The sequence below is a fragment of the Eleginops maclovinus genome, chromosome 11, assembly GCF_036324505.1.
Source record: "Eleginops maclovinus isolate JMC-PN-2008 ecotype Puerto Natales chromosome 11, JC_Emac_rtc_rv5, whole genome shotgun sequence".
Classification (NCBI taxonomy): domain Eukaryota; kingdom Metazoa; phylum Chordata; class Actinopteri; order Perciformes; family Eleginopidae; genus Eleginops; species Eleginops maclovinus.
Genome location: NC_086359.1, coordinates 1,066,837 through 1,086,930, shown reverse-complemented (window position 1 = coordinate 1,086,930; position 20,094 = coordinate 1,066,837). Strand labels below are relative to the sequence as shown.

The 20,094-nt window shown below is 41.4% G+C and overlaps 1 protein-coding gene across 1 annotated transcript in view; it reads left to right on the top strand.

The window, feature by feature from the left end:
- LOC134872383 (glutamate receptor 1-like) overlaps positions 1–14,051 on the top strand; it is a 50,318-nt gene extending 36,267 nt beyond the window's left edge. The window contains exons 14-18 of the mRNA XM_063895668.1: positions 1,489–1,687; positions 1,825–2,072; positions 7,254–7,368; positions 12,071–12,205; positions 13,117–14,051. Of these exons, the coding sequence (XP_063751738.1) occupies positions 1,489–1,687; positions 1,825–2,072; positions 7,254–7,368; positions 12,071–12,205; positions 13,117–13,308 (889 nt within the window). The 3' untranslated portion in view covers positions 13,309–14,051. The remainder of the gene's footprint in view (positions 1–1,488; positions 1,688–1,824; positions 2,073–7,253; positions 7,369–12,070; positions 12,206–13,116) is intronic.
- The last annotated feature ends 6,043 nt before the right edge of the window (positions 14,052–20,094 follow it).

Below are 20,094 nucleotides of genomic sequence, written 5' to 3'. Positions count from 1 at the left end.
ATGAATTAAAGATGAATCTAAAGTGTGTTTGTCTCTGAGCCAGTGTTGATGCTAAGCTAAGCTAACTGAAATCTTAACACACAACAGTCCTGACACAAGCAGAGAGATACGCACACACAAAAACATACCACTAGAGATCTATAGAACTTATTCATTCAGACATATCATCACACACACACACACACACACACACACACACACACACACACACACACACACACACACACACACACACACACACACACGTTATCATGAAGCTAACATGTAATGTGACATGCTGCCGGGTCCTGTTGTATGTTACCGCTGTGTGAGCGCCTGAAGCTGTTTCTATTCCCCATCTATGTGTGTGTGTGTGTGTATGTGTACATGTATAAGGATGTCAATATATGTGTGTTTTCCTCATTATAGCAATGTTTGAGTTTCAACATGTATGAAATAGGAAAGGGTTGAACACATTTACAGAATGTTTTTTTTCTGAAAACACATCATTTCCTCTATTCTCTTTAAGCTGCTATTAATAACAACAATTCCACTTTTATATCTGTTCAGAGGCCGCTGAACATCAGCGGGAGAGGACTCTTTAAAGTAGAGACTCTACATACTGATATACACCTGAACATCAGCAGGAGAGGACTCTTTAAAGTAGAGACACTACATACTGATATACACCTGAACATCAGCAGGAGAGGACTCTTTAAAGTAGAGACTCTACATACTGATATACACCTGAACATCAGCAGGAGAGGACTCTTTAAAGTAGAGACACTACATACTGATATACACCTGAACATCAGCAGGAGAGGACTCTTTAAAGTAGAGACTCTACATACTGATATACACCTGAACATCAGCAGGAGAGGACTCTTTAAAGTAGAGACACTACATACTGATATACACCTGAACATCAGCAGGAGAGGACTCTTTAATGTAGAGACTCTACATACTGATATACACCTGAACATCAGCAGGAGAGGACTCTTTAAAGTAGAGACACTACATACTGATATACACCTGAACATCAGCAGGAGAGGACTCTTTAATGTAGAGACTCTACATACTGATATACACCTGAACATCAGCAGGAGAGGACTCTTTAAAGTAGAGACTCTACATACTGATATACACCTGAACATCAGCAGGAGAGGACTCTTTAAAGTAGAGACTCTACATACTGATATACACCTGAACATCAGCAGGAGAGGACTCTTTAAAGTAGAGACTCTACATACTGATATACACCTGAACATCAGCAGGAGAGGACTCTTTAAAGTAGAGACTCTACATACTGATATACACCTGAACATCAGCAGGAGAGGACTCTTTAAAGTAGAGACTTTACATACTGATATACACCTGAACATCAGCAGGAGAGGACTCTTTAAAGTAGAGACTTTACATACTGATATACACCTGAACATCAGCAGGAGAGGACTCTTTAAAGTAGAGACTTACATACTGATATACACCTGAACATCTTCCTCTCCTCAGGTCTCTGTCCGGTCGGATCGTGGGGGGCGTCTGGTGGTTCTTCACCCTCATCATCATCTCGTCCTACACCGCCAACCTGGCTGCCTTCCTCACCGTGGAGCGGATGGTGTCACCCATCGAGGGCTCCGAGGACCTGGCCAAGCAGACGGAGATCGCCTACGGGACGCTGGACGGAGGCTCCACCAAAGAGTTCTTCAGGGTGAGGACACACAACGTTGGAACTCCTATCCAGATGTTTGACTCTCCAAGTTTTATGTGTTATGATGTGTTCAGCGTCGGCAGATCGTGGTACATTTGTTAATCAGTTTTTATCTCCACTATCTCATCCTACTTCAGAGGTCAAAGATCGCCGTCTTCGAGAAGATGTGGTCGTACATGCGCAGCGCAGACCCCACCGTGTTCGTGAAGAACACCAACGAGGGTGTAAGCCGGGTCCGCAAGTCGAAGGGGAAGTACGCCTACCTGCTGGAATCATCCATGAACGAGTACATCGAGCAGAGGAAGCCCTGCGACACCATGAAGGTCGGGGGAAACCTGGACTCCAAAGGTTACGGGGTAGCAACACCCAAAGGCTCGGCCCTCAGGTAAACTCACAGTCTGTGGGGTCAACGTCCTGTTGTGTGTGTCTGTGGGAATCAGGACAACCTTTAGACTAAGCGTACCATCTGCGTCATCGAAACAATTGTTTAATATTATTATCCTCTCAGGAATTGGTTTAAATGAATGCCTATATGATGTGTTCCTAAAACAGGATTGGTTGCATGAACTCAAACACATTTACAGATTTTAAACATTGTCTTAGAACATGCCAGAGTCGTGGGATCGAACAGCAGGTCTGGCGTGCAGAGGTTTGGGCTCGACTTGATAAAAGCAAAAAGACCTGACCCTCAAGACCCAGAGCAGAGACTCAGTAAAAGCACATAGTTTATTCCACGACCTTTAACTGTGAAGAAACAGACCGACAGGAAAGGGTAGGGTGTTGCCTGATATATAAGAGGTTTGATATTAAAGGTTCTGTTGACTGGTTTTAGGAAAATCGAACTATAGACTACTGCAATATAGTGGCAGAGATACCCCAGCCTACTAATGGTGTCCTACATACTTAATAAAACCCGTTGTTTGGTTCAGATCCTCGTAAAAACCCCACCATGATCATTTTAATATGTTTATATATGATAAAGTGAGTTAAAATGTACGCAGCCCTAATATGTTTTACACAGAAATCGACGTCAGCTTGTTGAAGAAGTTTTTTAAATAAACATGTACCTGGAGAAATGTATTTATTGGATTCAGACCAATAAAAGTACATAGGCGCTTTCAGCTAAATGTATTACAGGTTTTGAAGTACCAGTCATGTCCTGTGATTCAGACGCGCCTCAATGTATCAAGGGTTATTCTCTCCATCCAATCCACTCTGGCCCAGATTTAAGGTCAATATCAACAAATGTTTTGCAAACTATTCAACTACGTTTTCCTGTTTCTGTCCTGAGACCTGTTGGGCTGCTGTCGGCTCCAACGACGACTTCTGGGGAATGTATCGCGTTAGTTGGCTCAGTAAAATAATTGATTTGTGGCACACATCTTATTCTTCAGGGTTAGAGGACAATAACCAAGTCAAGGCTTTATTTGATTTTGTCAAGTTGAGTCTAGTCCACACCTCTGCAGAGAACGGTCGAACAGTTCATCCAGACTCTCGCTTTGACAACAAACTGAAATCCTTAAACCGACCCTCCCAGAACTGAGGGTCAGTTTGAGGTGTAGATAACTGTCTCTGTGTCTGTCTGTCTTCCTGTCTGTCTGACTGTCAGTCTCTTAATCTGTCTCTCTGTCTGTCTTGTCTCTCTCTTTTGTGTTTGTCCTTTGTCTATATGTGTGTCTCTCTGTCTGTCTCAGTGTCTCTGTGGGCCCGTCTACCTGTCTGTGGTCATCAGTACTGCCTGTCTGACTGCTAACAACAACACAGCATATCTGTCTGTCTATCTATCTATCCATCTATCCATCCATCCCTCCTCCCTCCATCCATCCCTCCATCCATCCTCCTCCATCCCTCCATCCATCCCTCCCTCCTCCCTCCGTGAGCATTGCTGCTGTCAGATAAAATGTGTATTTTTTATAAATGTGTAAAATCGTCGTCAAATATGGAGCGAGTTGTTTCCATCCTTTTTCTCTTTAGGATCCTTACTATATGATAGGAAATGAGTGTCTTCTTGTTGCCTCTTGTCATGTTTGATGGCACATTTCAAACTCGGATTTATAGTTTTTCATAAGCAAAGTGTGTGGTACATTTTCTGAGGTAAACTACAACATCCCGATCAGTTTTGCACCAATAGAGATCACACTCTTCTCATGATTGATATACGGCCAATCAGGTTCATCCCAACAAGAGGCAAGAACCTGGAGAGGCTAATTTAGAAGGTATATATTGTATAGTTCATGTACAAAGACCACCCTTGAAGGAAGAATTAACTGCAAATTGAAGACACCACTCGAGCCTCCAGTTTAAAGCAGGTTGTTCTCTGAAAGCTACAGCAACGATCTAAACCCTGCTGGGACAGGAATATCCTCAGGTGGTTTTTAAATGTTTATCTGACAGCAGGTCACGTCCTTCTCTGTCCATGTTTCATCAGAACGTCTTGTTCTCTTTCTCTCCGCTTCACGTCAGCATTTTACAGACGAACCCCGAGCCGGAGAACGGAAATGAGCTCCACAGATGAGATTAGTGAAAGCTGAATGTAATAATAATGTATGTGCTGTAATTAAAAGCAATATCAATCAGCGGAGCAAAACAGAACCGAGCAAATTGGCTTTCTGCCTTCGTCGTCAAATGTTGTTTTTTGGTTTGTTGAAAGGAAATGAATAAGAGCTTCTGATGGCAGATTGTAAATCACAAAGTTACTCACCAGTATTTTTGAGCAGTTGCCTAGCAACACAGTTGGGTTAAAGCCCCCAATGCTGAGCATATTGGATAATCAGCGTTACACAGATCACTAGTTTCATCTGAACAGACTCTGTTCCCTGCCTCTGGGTTCCTCTCAGTACTAACAGCTGACCAGATCCAGTCAACAGCTCCATCAGCTCTGCTCACTTAAAGGGAAACTCTGGTATGAATCAACCCTCCTCCAACACAGCACTGAGAGAGAAGACAGACGCTAATGAAATCCTTCTTAGTAATGTAAGTCAACTAAAAGGGTCTGATGTTGCCACTGGCTCTGACAACGTTATGGACAGGGAGCCGAATATCTTCTGAAAGATAGTGGGAGAGTTGAGCAGCCCGGTGCTGTCATAGTTTGTTGTTTTGGAAGACAGACAACATATCGTAGAGCAATCTGAAATATTGCAGACGACATGTGGAGATCCTGCACGATTTCAGAACAAAACTTCCCCAAGCAACAGAGTGGATCAAAGTAAGGTAGCTTTACGTTCTGCAGCTAGCCTTAATCCTGAGGGGAAGGCTAACATTAGCATAGATTTGCACCCCTGTTACTACACAATACTTACAGCAATTACAGTGACAAGGTTTAGTTTCTGCAGTTAAATGTATGATTTTAAGTCAAATTGAATGTTTATCTAAAATGAAAAAATAAAACAAACTTATTTTTAGTCTAACTAAAACATCTAACAACAAAAAATACATAACAGCAAATTATAAAACAAAAAAACAAAGGTTGATGTCTAAATTGTCCTCTAATTATGGAACCTCCTTTATAGAATCTGAGGGAAAGCAAACATAAGTAGACTTGCAAATGTACAAACCACAGACTGTGTAGGGCATGGAGACGGAGCCGCTGCTCTTTATCTGTCTGTATGATGATCTCCATTCAGAAAACACAACATTAGGAAAATATGCATTTTTAGAATCAGACTCAGAATCCCTTTATTCCCTTTTTGTTGTCGTTGGTATCTACCATATTTACATCGATATAAGCCCCGCGCCCCCCGCCAGCGCGTCTTGTCTGATTGATGTGAGTTAAACTCTAGCGATTAGAGCCATGCAGATGTTTCGCGTCCGGTGTGAACGTACCATCAGACACAAGGGGTTGAAACATCCAGAAGTTCCCCTTTAAAAGACTGTTCCTCCACGTCTGTCGTTTTGAGAGGTCTGTTCCAAAATGACGTTACAATTTCCCATTGATTGATTACAAAAAATACGTCACTTTAGAACAAAACTCTTCTCTTGCTGTGTCCGTCATCATAACCATTATTGCTTTATTGTTATGGTCCATTTACTTTCTGTAAAAGCACCGTCTGCCTCTCTAGCTTTAATCAGCACTGGTATGTGAAGGTGAACAGCAGGAAACATGTCTATTGTAGTATGTATTAACATCTACTGCACAGAATTATAAACTGTAAACACATCAACAATACTTGTTACTGTTGTTCCTCTTTATTTATCAGGTCATGAATGTATTTTAATGCAAGTCCACGGTTGCTGCGCAGTAGTCAGAAGTAGGATGCATTTGCTGCTTTTCAACCCAGACCATAATAAGATGTTGGTTCCCTTCACCTGTACGCCTCACAGAGAGCTGGGAACATGAGGAACCTTCAGCTGATCACTGGGCTCACAAACCAGCGGAGCCCTTATCATGTGAACGACGTTATTCACCCTCGCCCAATACTCAGTTCTACATCATGAGTTAGATCTGTAAATGTTAGCTCTCCAAAAGCTGATCTGACCAGGAAACAAATAGAGTTGCTCCCTCGTCGGGAACATTTTGAGTTCCAAAAACTGAGTTGCTATTGACACCATTGAGTGCAACATTGAAAGTAAGTACGTTTTCTGAAATTTCACTTCAACTTGGAACCAAACGTATGTGTAGTCTCCACTTTTATCCACAGTCTAACTTCTTAATTTGGTCAGAACCAAGATTGCGTCTTTACAAAATAGCTCAGTGCCATCGTCACCACCAAGGACCCTTTAGACGAGGGCTGTCCAAACTCAGGCCGGGGGCCAACACCGTTGTCCATTCCTAATTGACCCTCAGCAAATTCAAAATGTTTGCTTTTCTCATATCGTACTTCTTAAATATATATCTAAACATACATTACACAGTGTGCATGTGATAATAAGCCCACTTCTTAAATCAATTCATATGTTTGGACCAGCCTGTGAGTTTGGATCCTTAACCAAATGTAATCTTGAATGAAGCGATCAGAAAACGGTGGTGCTCTTCCTGAAACAATACCAATTCTTGTAACCCATCTTGGTGTTTTCTTATGATGAATATAATGTGGTGCTCTTGATTGGCAGTCATTCTACCAATCAGAGGCTCAGTAGTATGATCCCCAGTCCCTTCAGGATCATAGTGGGCAAGAATCTAACCCTTATTGTCTACCTATGGCTCAGGCAACACATGTCACATGTCAAACTTTCGACAATTCGTCTTGTTCCTCTCCATTGGAAAGATTCCCTCAATCAGGTTTATGGGGATTTCAAACTGGCTGGACCCAAGAATGGAAATGCAGTCTTTGAATTATTTTGGTTAACCTATAAACCTATCGTCTGTGGGCTTTCATCGGACGCCTGAATGCTCCTGGCACAGAAAGTGTTTAAGCTCAGTGAGTCTTTCACACTAAAACTACACGCACAACATCAAACTGAAGGGGAACAGCATTTTACCAACGTCTGGGTTGAAGAGCGGGGCTTTAAGGTGACTAAGATATGACCATGCCTGTCGTAAGTAGCCTCCTGTACTGATGTTGCTGTCTTCACTATGGTTCATTAACACGTAGTTCCCTTCTGTCCCCCATCACCATCATCCCCGTAGAAACCCTGTTAACTTGGCAGTTTTAAAACTGAACGAGCAGGGCCTGTTGGACAAATTGAAAAACAGATGGTGGTATGACAAGGGAGAGTGCGGCACCGGGGGAGGGGACTCCAAGGTCAGATCACCGTAACCCACAACGGGTAACGACAGGCAATGCCACACCGGGGTAACCGGCAACAACCCACCGCTCAAATACCAGGCGTAAAAACACTCCGGACGGCACCAGGGGAAACTAAACCGTGGTGTCCTTTACAAGCAAACGAGTAGATAGCTTTCCATCAGGAAACAGGATTTAGAGTCATTTGATACAGATTTCAAAGAAACCAAGCTTACAAACATCATCTTTAAAAGAGTAGTCACTTCATTTTTAACCACAACACAACATAGTATTCGTACAGCAAAGTCTGTACATGGAGAGGAAGCTGACAGTAAAGCAGGATAATCCAGGTAAAACGCCCCCTCTGATCATCTGACCTCTTCCCTATATTTGGACAGTTTTGACTCCATCCCCCAAAAAGTGAAACTACAGCAGTCCTCCTACGTCTCTCTTCCACAGACGACATGTTTCCTGTTGTCAGCCAGTGGACTGATGCAGTTTCCCGGAGTGTTTTCTGCTCTTGCCGGTTACCCAAAGTGATATAGTAATACACATCTCGCGCGTAGGGAGTCAGGCCAAAGCAAGCTAGATGGAGTATTAACGCATATCACTTTTACGCTGACATTTAGAAGTTTTCTGTGTGACGTTCTTTGTTTTTCTTTCTGTTGTTGTTGAGGTGTTCTCTGTAGCGTACCGAAACATCTGTTCTGAAAATGCCAGTTTTGATAAGATCTTTAGAGCTGCTGTAGCCGCAGCAGCTCTTTAACAATAACATAAGATAACATGGAGGTGCATAATGTTATTTATGTTATTTCCACCCCCCTCCCTCCCCCTCCCTTCCTCCCATGGTTCTTTGAAGAATCCCAGTAAACCTAGCAGTACTGAAGCTCAATGAACAAGCCATCTTAGACAAGTTGAAAAACAAATGGTGGTATGACAAAGGGGAGTGTGGACACAAGGACTCCGGCAGAAAGGTCAGTTCTGGAGGATGTTCGGCCTGGTCCCGAGGTCATGTGTTGGTTTACCCCCACCCCCACCCACCTTACCCCATCAGACCCACACCCCCAAAACCCTCGAACTACAGCAAGTACACTCTGAAAAGAAAACGTTGTTCACAGGTTTCTTTTTCGTGCAGATTGGAAGTTCTTTTGGTCCAAGTGACCCTCAATCAACTCTAGTTTCTGAGTTCTACGGATCCTGTTATTTAAAAGAAAGAAGAACATAGTAATGGTTCCTCTTTCCAGACAGATGTGAATTGTTATTTTGTACTTAATTGGAAATGTTCCAGTATTTATAGAGAGATGTTAGACACAATGATGAGGAACTCTTGAAGATGTTTAACTCCAGATCATGAAACTCTGAGTTAACTTCTTGACAGCCGTTAAAACCTGTATCATTTTGTTAAATTTAGACAGAATCAGGCTAGCAGTTCCCCCCTGTTTCCAGTCTTTGTGCTAAGCTAAGCTAACCATCTGCTGCTAGTGGCATAGTGCAGTCGAGATGAATAAAAGCAACAGATCACCCGGTGCCAGAGGTCCCAGGAGAGCCTATATCTGAGATGCCTGGGGCCCGGGTCGCATCATATTTACTTTGGAAGTCTAACAGTTGAGTAAAAAGTAGAAAATAAAAATGTTTACCAAATTTTGAAATGCAAATTAATATCCTGGCTTTAAAATGAGTGAACGTTGTTTTGTTGAAAAAGGTTTTGTTTTCCGAGTGTAACACTGCTGTTCAGCTGACCCTTCTGAAGAGCGGGAGGAAAAATCAATCATTAACTCTCCTGATAACGTGTGAGAACCTCCTGACTTTAGTGTGTGCTTGAACCCGAGCTCAGTTTATGAACTTTGCTCCGACAAAACTTCTTCTAAACTCTGCGTGCCCTCAGATAAAATTGTGCAGATTGATGAGAAAAATGAGCCGGGCTTCAGCTCATTCTGACGGAGCAGACGTTCTCCCAGATAAGAGGTTTTCATGTCTGCACATCAGATTCCTTCAGAGGCTTTTCTCTGCTCAGCTTTCCTTCTGTTCTCCAGAATGTTCTGTGGTCAGCACTGTGAAGCAGCCGCGGACAGACAGACCGTGCTGGAAAATGTGACTTTTTACATCACTTTTAATCAGAACTTCCTTTCTATGCGTCCTTATGTATTTTACATTTAAGACAACCTTGCAACTTGGAGATTTTTGGTCGAGAGAAGCCAATCTGCGTCCCAATCTGGCCGAAGAGAAGCTCCAGATTTATTTTTTGTTCACGTCAGATGTAAAAAGTCAGATTTAAAAAAACTGCAAAGATATTTTCCTGACTGTCTGTTTGTAGCTGCTCACCAACCCTTGATGAGATTGAAGCTACAGACCACAGCTTTACCCCCCTCCTCCTTCTCCCCACACACACACACACACTTTTGTCTCCAATCTGTCATGTACCTCCTGTTTCTGAACTGGCCGTGCGGCAGACCGTTATCAGTCTGTCCGTCAGACTGAAGCTGCTGTCAAGAAATCACCAAATTAACGTTATTCTTTTTTTAAAATCTTTGCCTCCCTATTTTTTCAGTAACTGATTGACCTTAAATTGTAAAATGTGGACAATCAAGACTTTTTGTAGATATTAATTTGTTTTACACAAATAAATGACAGTAAAGTAGTCGTCGGGAATTCAAGTGTTGCAAATGCTACTGAAAGATGTATGAAAAGAAAACCGTGCAGTGGAAACAGACATGAAAACTCAACATAGTGCAGATTTTAAAATATAGGAATACAATCTAACATGTATTTAGAAAACTAAACGAGAAACTTAAAAAAAAGTATTTACAGGGAACTATTGAAAAGTCAACTACCTGGAAGTACAAGATAGATAAATCAGAAGAAACACAATGACACTACAGGAAGTACACAATGACACTACAGGAACTACACAATGACACTACAGGAAGTACACAATGACACTACAGGAACTACACAATGACACTACAGGAAGTACACAATGACACTACAGGAACTACACAATGACACTACAGGAAGTACACAATGACACTATACTACACAATGACACTACAGGAAGTACACAATGACACTATACTACACAATGACACTACAGGAAGTACACAATGACACTACAGGAAGTACACAATGACACTACAGGAACTACAGTAAAATACATTTCAGAACATTATCAAAAAGTTTTTTTGTGTACCTTGATGTGTTTCCGCTGCTGATTCTTAAAAATGGTTCAATTTCATTCCGGCTTTGAACCGTCTGTAGTATAAAACAGAGCGCCTGATTGGCCGAGGCTAAACATGACAGTTTGGAGAGGAAAGCTCTCTGATAGGTTCTCCCCAACACTCTACATCACTTCCTGTTGAAGAGAGGCCCCGCCCACTATGAGTGCTGTCCCCGCCTCTTTTTGAACAGGCTGCATGCAATTGGATGAGGGGCTAAGTCCCGCCCACAACAACAAGTGACGCATGATGCAGAAAAACAACCAGAAACTAAAGAACAAAATCCCAGTTTTTCAAAGAAGGGTTTTATTTATGTTTATATCATTTGATTAGACGGAGGTTTGTATTTCATACTGTGAATATAATGTGAACCGGTAGATAAGTAACTTTTCTTTAACTCAGCAGAAATGTTCTTCTTTGTTTCCCCTCACTTTGTTTGCATTTTTGTGCATGAAGTTGCATGAATTAAATTTAGATATATGGTTTGTCAACGGCTGTGATTTGAGGCAGTAAAGACGGTAATATATCCTCAGTACGAGATGGAAACTGAAAGAGCACTTCACAAACTTCTCAAAATATTACCCATGAGTCTCTGCCCCGTTTTAATGGACAAAGAGCTCTTAAAGCTCGGTGACTGGATATATATTTTTCCCAAAATGCACCTTAGGAGCAACACTAGAATACTGTTAATTATTATTAGTATCTGTCAGGGGTTGGGGAAACAGGACCCAAGTGCAGTAAAACAAAAGGGAGGCAGGTATGGGTCCAAACAAAAGGCGAGCTTTATTTAAATTAAAGCTGTACTTTCAACCAAAAATAACCACACCAACACTAAACAGGGGATACAGGGACACTGGGAACAGGAGCAGACAGGTAACAGGTACAGGATAAGGTAGGAAACGACAACGACTGAACACCAGACAAAAGGGAAACAGGGACTAAATACACATGGGTAATCAGAAGGCGAGAGACAGCTGGAAGGGGGAGGAGACACACAGGGGCAACAGGTGAACACAATGGCTATCAGGCACAGGAGGGAAACACAGACAGGAAGTGAAACTTAACATGAACCAAGAGGGGGAAACATTTCAAAATAAAACACAAAGACATGACAGACAGGAAACCAGGATCATGACCGTATTAGTTGTAGTAGTATTATATACTTATGTACATTATTTGTACACTGTAATAAAAGCATTATATGCACAACAACAATTGTAGTTGTTTATTAATCAACCACCAAGTTGTCGTCATATTTAAGGAGAGTTGGAATAACTACATAACTTTAATATAGTTAAGCAATAAAATATCAAACACAATCCAGTGTAGAGGAGTGTCCCTTTACTGATCCACGTCTGCAGCCTCTCTATCACAGCCTTTGAAAAATGATTTTAGTTTTTTTATTAGAAAAGTTGTTATTAGTTTTTCATCTTTGGGGGATTTTGATGATGTCATGGCTGTCTGCACCCTGAATGGCTCTGCCTGACCCCGCCCCTCTGCTCTGATAGGACAAGACGAGCGCGCTCAGTCTGAGCAACGTGGCCGGCGTCTTCTACATCTTGATTGGAGGACTCGGCCTCGCCATGCTGGTCGCGCTGGTCGAGTTCTGCTACAAGTCACGCATCGAGTCCCGCAGGATGAAGGTGAGACGGGATCTCAACATGACGGGTTTTCACTTTAGCATGATATGAAGTCTGACAATCCCCCCCCTGCCTTGTAGTCCAATCAGATATCACGACAGAGCAAGACTCAGGAGTCTTAACAACAAATAAAGTAAAATACTTTAACATCAGGCGCTGGTGTGGGCTGCATCACTCCCAAACAGGAAGTCAGATATCGTTGTTGATTTGTGGCTAATTGAGGTGTTTAAAGGGGCTTCAAACTACATGTTGATTAAAATGATTGGCATCTATAAACATTTAAGCCACTCTCTTATTGGTATTGGTAGTTTAGTTTTGATTTAGTGTCTCTACTGGGACATGCTTTAATGTTCAAAAAGCTCTTTATTTTTCTCATACTGAGAACGAAAGAGGGAAGTTCTAAGGAAGAAGGCCAGAAGTGAAATTCAGGGAAAAATTCGAGTTCTGACAAAAAGTCAAATGATGAGGAAAAAATGAAATTTGAAAAGATACCGAATTCTTCGTGTGTAGAGTCTCTCCTGGGACATGTCTCCATGTCTCCATGCTTTAGTGTTCAGACAGCTCTTTCTCTCATCCTGCCTGTGCTGCAGCACCTCATTTCACCCTCTGTCTGAAACCAGAGCCCGGTCTGCTCTGATTGGTTAGCTGGCCGGCTGTGTTCTGAATGGTCACCCACTTAGAGATGTCCCGCCCCTTAGTCTATCATGTACAATGTGTTGGAGCGCTAGGTAATGGAAGCGCAAGTGTTCAAGAGTGATGTCACTATGTTCCGGAGGTAAACAAAGGAGTCCAATGGAGGCGTTCCGGGGGGGGGGGGGGCTTTGCAGACCAGGAACAAATACTTATTTAAAAACTGTTATGAAATAAAAAATACAGAGTTTCAGTTTTAATCTCTACATGTTCTCTTCCTGCAGGAGCTCATTGATGCCGCCATGAGCTCCAACCTCGGGGGAGGAGGAGGAGGGGGTTATGGAGGAGGACGGGGGGGCGGAGTCTCCGGGGAGAACGGACGCGTTGTGACGCATGAGTTCCCGAAGTCCGGCGCTCAGGGTCTGCCGTGCATGGGCAAAGCTGCCGGCATGGGATTGGCCTCCACCGGCATGTGACCCTTACGGATGCTGCTGATTGGACGAGACGCTCCTGCCTGTCTGCCTGTGGGTGAGGAAAAATAGTGTAGAAAAAAGGATAGAGGAGGAGAGGGAGGGTGAGCTAAAAACTTGGTGTTTCCCCCGGGGGCGACGAGTGAGTTTACTCAAAAGTATTTTTATTTACACTTTAAAACCCGATCCGCTTTGTTTTTAATCCTGTTCCCTCCAGTAAAAGTCTGAGCATTATCTGAGACACAGGAAACCACACACACTTTATTTTTAGTAATAATAATAAGTAACTTATTTGATAATGTATTGAAAATCTCCTTCAATCCTGTCCAAGTCTTTTGTAGTGAAGGTTAGACACTCAAATGTTCTTCAAAAAAATACTTTGATGCTAATCATTCTGTAGTTTTACTTTAGATTTTGAAAGCAGGACTTTTATTTGTAACAGAATTTGTACAATTAAGTATCGGCATCTTTTACTCTTAAAAATGCATACTTCTTCCACCTCTGATAACACGTCAGAAAACTGTCCAAATGTCCAGCCCAGTCTCTCAAAGACAAAGATATTCAGGTGTATTGATTTTACACCTCCATATTTGAGTCTGAAAACAGACTTTCCTGCAAAACGAGTCTTAATCATTTTAACAGCTTTAGATAGAATTGTGCACATCACAGCTCAGGACTTTGGTTCCACAGAGGAAACACCAGGTTTTTAGAGAGGAGCAGGTCTGAGGGGTCAAAGGTGAGACAGAACATGGGAGTAATGGGAGGAGGAGGGGGGGAGGGGAGGGGGAGGACAGACGGTGGTTCTGCAGGCGTTCACTGAAACTCCAGAACTCTGATAAACAGAGAGCACCTGAACACACCACGAGCTCCTGCTTAACGAGGGCTTAACGAACTCTTTTTCTACAGCGCTGTCTTAAACCCTCCTCTTCTGCAATAATGGACCCAGATGGGGGGGGATTTTATTTATTATATCCTCATCCTTCACACGTTCACGGCACTTTGTCGAGACGAGCATGTTTTTAAACACACACTCGTGTTGCTGATGATATCTGGTCAGTGTTTGCCTCTTTCATAGTATGCATTATTATTATTGTTATTATTATTATTATTATTATTATTATTATTATTATTATTATTATTGTTATTATTATTATTATTATTATTATTATTATTATTATTATTATTATTATTATTATTATTATTATTATTATTGTTATTATTATTATTATTATTATTATTATTATTATTGTTATTATTATTATTATTATTATTATTATTATTGTTATTATTATTATTATTATTATTGTTATTATTATTATTATTATTATTGTTATTATTATTATTATTATTATTATTATTTTTATTATTCTTATTATTGTTATTTTATTATTATTATTATTATAATTATTGTTATTTTATTATTATTATTATTGTTATTTTATTATTATTATTATTATTATTATTATTATTATTATTAATAATATTATTATTATCATTATTGTTATTATTATTATTATTATTATTGTTATTATTATTATTTTATTATTATGATTTTATTGTTATTTATTTTTGTTTTTATTTATTATTATTATTATTGTTATTATAAGTATATAGAGGTGCGTCCCACGCTGATTTTCTGCACTACATGTTTCAGTCCTGCAGCGGCATGATGGCATAACAAGCAGCTGTTTCATCATCAAATACCCAGACCAGTGACAGGAAAAATAGGTGATTCATTTCTGCAAATAATTGGGAGTTCTGCATCAATCATAAAACAGTTTCTAGTCAAAGGATTTTCATAATTGTATTCACAGGGGAAATCAAGTTTGCTTTATGTATTAAAAGAACAGCGTTAATAAATACTTAATTTAAGAAGTATTTCAAATAAATTATAAAAAATACATGAAATAGAAACATTTCCCAATAAAAATCCCAAACCAGACAATGTTGATATTGCCATTACAAACAGCAGAACATAATATGGACACTTTATCTGATACAAGTATTAATTTCATTACTAAACAATCTTCTCTGTGACATAAAAACATTTAAGGGGAAACCGCAGCAAAGAGTCTCTGAAAAACCTAGAAACTGCTGTGATGTGATTTGAATACCTCCTAAATAAGTTTAAAACCACATCAACCCAAAAGACTGAAGCTGTGAGTTCAGTTCCAGTGCTCCCGGATCTAAAGGTGGAGCTCATCGTTCACCTCTCTCAGCACGTCCACTTTTTGTACTGAAGCTGAACGTCGGGAATAAAACGCTCACATTTGTATGATATGAATGATTCGTGAAACACACTTTGATCTGGAACATTTTATTTCTATTGATTTATCTGCTCATACTCTTTTTGATTTGGTTCATTCAGTCCAGTTGCTCTGTTTAATAAAAAACTGTGAACATGAAATCAAAGAGTGTCGCCTTTTGTAGTTTCAGATGTTCCTCTTCTCCTTCAGATGAATCCTGATGTCTGCTCAGGGAGTAAAGTAGAAGTACTCAGGTCTTGTACTTGAGTAAAGTAGAAGTACTCAGGTCTTGTACTTGAGTAAAGTAGAAGTACTCAGATCTTGTACTTGAGTAAAAGTAGAAGTACTCAGATCTTGTACTTGAGTAAAGTAGAAGTACTCAGATCTTGTACTTGAGTAAAGTAGAAGTACTCAGATCTTGTACTTGAGTAAAGTAGAAGTACTCAGGTCTTGTACTTGAGTAAAGTAGAAGTACTCAGATCTTGTACTTGAGTAAAGTAGAAGTACTCAGATCTTGTACTTGAGTAAAGTAGAAGTACTCAGGTCTTGTACTTGAGTAAAGTAGAAGTACTCCGGTCTTGTACTTGAGTAAAGTAGAAGTACTCAGATCTTGTACTTGAGTAAAGTAGAAGTACTCAGGTCTTGTACTTGAGTAAAAGTAGAAGTACTCAGATCTTGTACTTGAGTAAAGTAGAAGTACCAGAGTGTAGGAATACTCTGTCACAGTAAAAGTATTCTAAATGTTCCTCCAGTGAAAGTAGAAAGTACTCTCCTCTAAATGTACTTAAAGTAGCGACAGTAAAAGTAGTCATTGTCTGATTGGTCCATTTCAGAATAATATCTCTGATATGTTTTATAATGATTGATCATTAAAGTGTTCTCAGAGCTGGTAAAGGTGCAGCTAGTTTGAATGGCTTTGTATACTGCAGGGTAGCTGCTGGATTTACTGCAGGTGAACTACAGTCTGATTTAAGGGGGATTATATTTACCATCATTACTCCAGATCTGTAAAGTAACTAAAGGTATTAAATACATGTAGTGGAGTAAGAGTACAAAGTAGCATAACTTGGAAATACTCAAGTAAAGTACAAATACCTCAACATATTAAATCTGGGGGCAGCGGCAACTATAGGATGGTTGCATAAACCCTTGAACACAGGTTTTAGAAATGAACACTAAGATATCACTTGAAAATGTTAGATTGACTCTGTAGGACAGAATTTCAAAATAACACCTTATCTTAAAGATGACAGGCATCGATGTTATTATAGTTGATGATACTTTTATTAATACATGGATTAATATAATTACATATTGGTCAAATCAAAGGTTAATCTCGATCGTACAACAAGAAATGTGTGAAATCACAAAGAACGTTTCAGTTCCTGTTCTTCCTGGATCTTTCTCCTGGAACAAAGTCTTGCTTTATTTCTCCCCTGGACTAAACCCTTGTTGTCTTTATTGGACTCTAACCCCCCGATCGTCCCTGTTACCGTCCATTAGCTTCTGTCTGCTCCCAGGACTTCTCTTTAATGTTTTGGTGTCCGGAGGGGGGACATCATATCACATAACACCTCATTAGTCCTCCGGCTGAGGGGGAGGACGGAGACGGATGGGGTCCAAACAAATCTGACAATTAGTCCCAGAAAAGACCTCTGATTACAGTGTTTGTGGCCCATTAACTTCCACTGCTCGCCCTCGTGGAAACTTCCAGAAGAACAGTGAGGAGGAGGAGGAGGATCTCGGAGGAGTGTCGACACAACATCAAAATCATTTCGGATGCAAAACAAATTTGAAATAAAACAAATCGAGGTTTGTTTATAGATCCAATTATTATTTTTTGACCGCTAACATCAACCTCATAATCTCTCATGACAAAAAACCAGACTGAGAAATAAATGCAAATACCAAACGCTGCAAGAAGCTCCAAACACCACGGAGACCAGGGGACACTAAAGAGAGACGCACACAGCTGGAGACCAGGGGACACTAAAGAGAGACGCACACAGCCGGAGACCAGGGGACACTAAAGAGAGACGCACACAGCTGGAGACCAGGGGACACTAAAGAGAGACGCACACAGCTGGAGACCAGGGGACACTAAAGAGAGACGCACACAGCTGGAGACCAGGGGACACTAAAGAGAGACGCACACAGCCGGAGACCAGGGGACACTAAAGAGAGACGCACACAGCTGGAGACCAGGGGACACTAAAGAGAGACGCACACAGCTGGAGACCAGGGGACACTAAAGAGAGACGCACACAGCTGGAGACCAGGGGACACTAAAGAGAGACGCACACAGCCGGAGACCAGGGGACACTAAAGAGAGACGCACACAGCCGGAGACCAGGGGACATTAAAGAGAGACGCACACAGCTGGAGACCAGGGGACACTAAAGAGAGACGCACACAGCTGGAGACCAGGGGACACTAAAGAGAGACGCACACAGCTGGGACCGGAGCGCTGGGTGACGTTCAGGATCATAAAACTGTCTCTGTCTCTGTTGTTCTCCTGAAATGTTTTCTGGTCTTCCACGATGTGATCACAGGACTCCTTCTGATGTCACTGCAGATATTTGACCCCTGGTTTTTGGTCACGTTGATAATGGGCCCAAAAATAAATGTGCAGACAGAAAAATAACATTTGGGGACAAAAGGAGAAAAGTAGACAACGAAAAAAATTGTGTCCCCTGGTCTCCAGCTGTGTGCGTCTCTCTTTAGTGTCCTCTGGTCTCCAGCTGTGTGTGTCTCTCTTTAGTGTCCCCTGGTCTCCAGCTGTGTGCGTCTCTCTTTAGTGTCCCCTGGTCTCCAGCTGTGTGCGTCTCTCTTTAGTGTCCTCTGGTCTCCAGCTGTGTGCGTCTCTCTTTAGTGTCCTCTGGTCTCCAGCTGTGTGAGTCTCTCTTTAGTGTCCCCTGGTCTCCAGCTGTGTGCGTCTCTCTTTAGTGTCCTCTGGTCTCCAGCTGTGTGTGTCTCTCTTTAGTGTCCCCTGGTCTCCAGCTGTGTGCGTCTCTCTTTAGTGTCCCCTGGTCTCCAGCTGTGTGCGTCTCTCTTTAGTGTCCCCTGGTCTCCAGCTGTGTGCGTCTCTCTTTAGTGTCCCCTGGTCTCCAGCTGTGTGCATCGCTCTTTAGTGTCCCCTGGTCCCCAGCTGTGTGCGTCTCTCTTTAGTGTCCCCTGGTCTCCAGCTGTGTATGTCTCTCTTTAGCTGCATGTGTTGAAGAGCTGCTGCAGATGTTTCTGAGTTTTGATTTGTGTTTCTATATCTGCATCCTTTCTGAAGCTGCAGCTCCTGATGGAGGAGTTTTTGAAGACGCTTTTACACCTGCCGGCCACCGTAGTAAATGTTGAGCTCTAATTGTACATAAGATGAGAATACAACACGTTGACCTCTATCCGACTTAAATCTGCATATTTAAAAGCGGAGAAAAAACAAATTGAGTCATTTCAGTCGGTTCTACCTTCCATAGTTTTAAAGATATTTTAGAGCAAAGCCTCCTCTTTTTATTTCTTTAAAAAGGAGTTTCTAAGGATTCGTTTACAGCACCTAATTCCTCTTTTAATACACATTACTGACATGTTTCACAGCCCATGTTATTCTGTGTGGGAGGAACACAGTGGAGCAGAAATCATAGTTAATGTCACAATACACACTTTACATAACCACATTATGTGAATTAACCACTAGCGTATATGTGATGAGCTGCGCTTTGTATCGAGGGATTATAAATATCTCACATGACGGAGGACTTAGGGAGGATTTACGCAGAGAAACATCTGTTGAAAACTGTCAGATAGGAAGAGAAGAGGCTAAACAGGACGGAGAAGTTCACGCTCTGAGAGAGGATTATGGGAGTTTAAAGTGACCGTCAATCACGAGAGGAGCCGATTGGCTGTCAGAGAATTAGGGAAAGCCAATCAAAGCGTGCAGGATGTAATTAAGGTCCTTTAGTTTACAGAGAGAGCCGTTATCAGCCACCGCAGATAGAGCTGAGATTACAGCCGCTATAAGAACTGCAATTATTGGAGCTGACCGTCATGTGGAGGGAAACCTGCGTCACGCTTTTTACTGAGAGTTTCACAGAATAACAAATACTTCTTTACAGTCTGAGGTCAAAGGAGTTATTCCATACTTCTGAGGACTCTTTAAAGTAGAGACTCTACATACTGATATACACCTGAACATCAGCAGGAGAGGACTCTTTAAAGTAGAGACTCTACAGACTGGTATACACCTGAACACTAGCAGGAGAGGACTCTTTAAAGTAGAGACTCTACATACTGATATACACATGAACACTAGCAGGAGAGGACTCTTTAAAGTAGAGACTCTACAGACTGGTATACACCTGAACATCAGCAGGATGGCCCTATGTTCAGCTCCTCAAACCTCACCACTCCTCTGAGTTGATGTTCTGTATCACAGCGACACCAAGTGGACATGTAGAAGAACTTCAGAAGAGCTGAAACGAGGACGCTTTAGCAGCAACCTGTTTAATAATCTTAGAATTCATGATGGTTTAAAGGACGATGAGGAATGTACCACAGC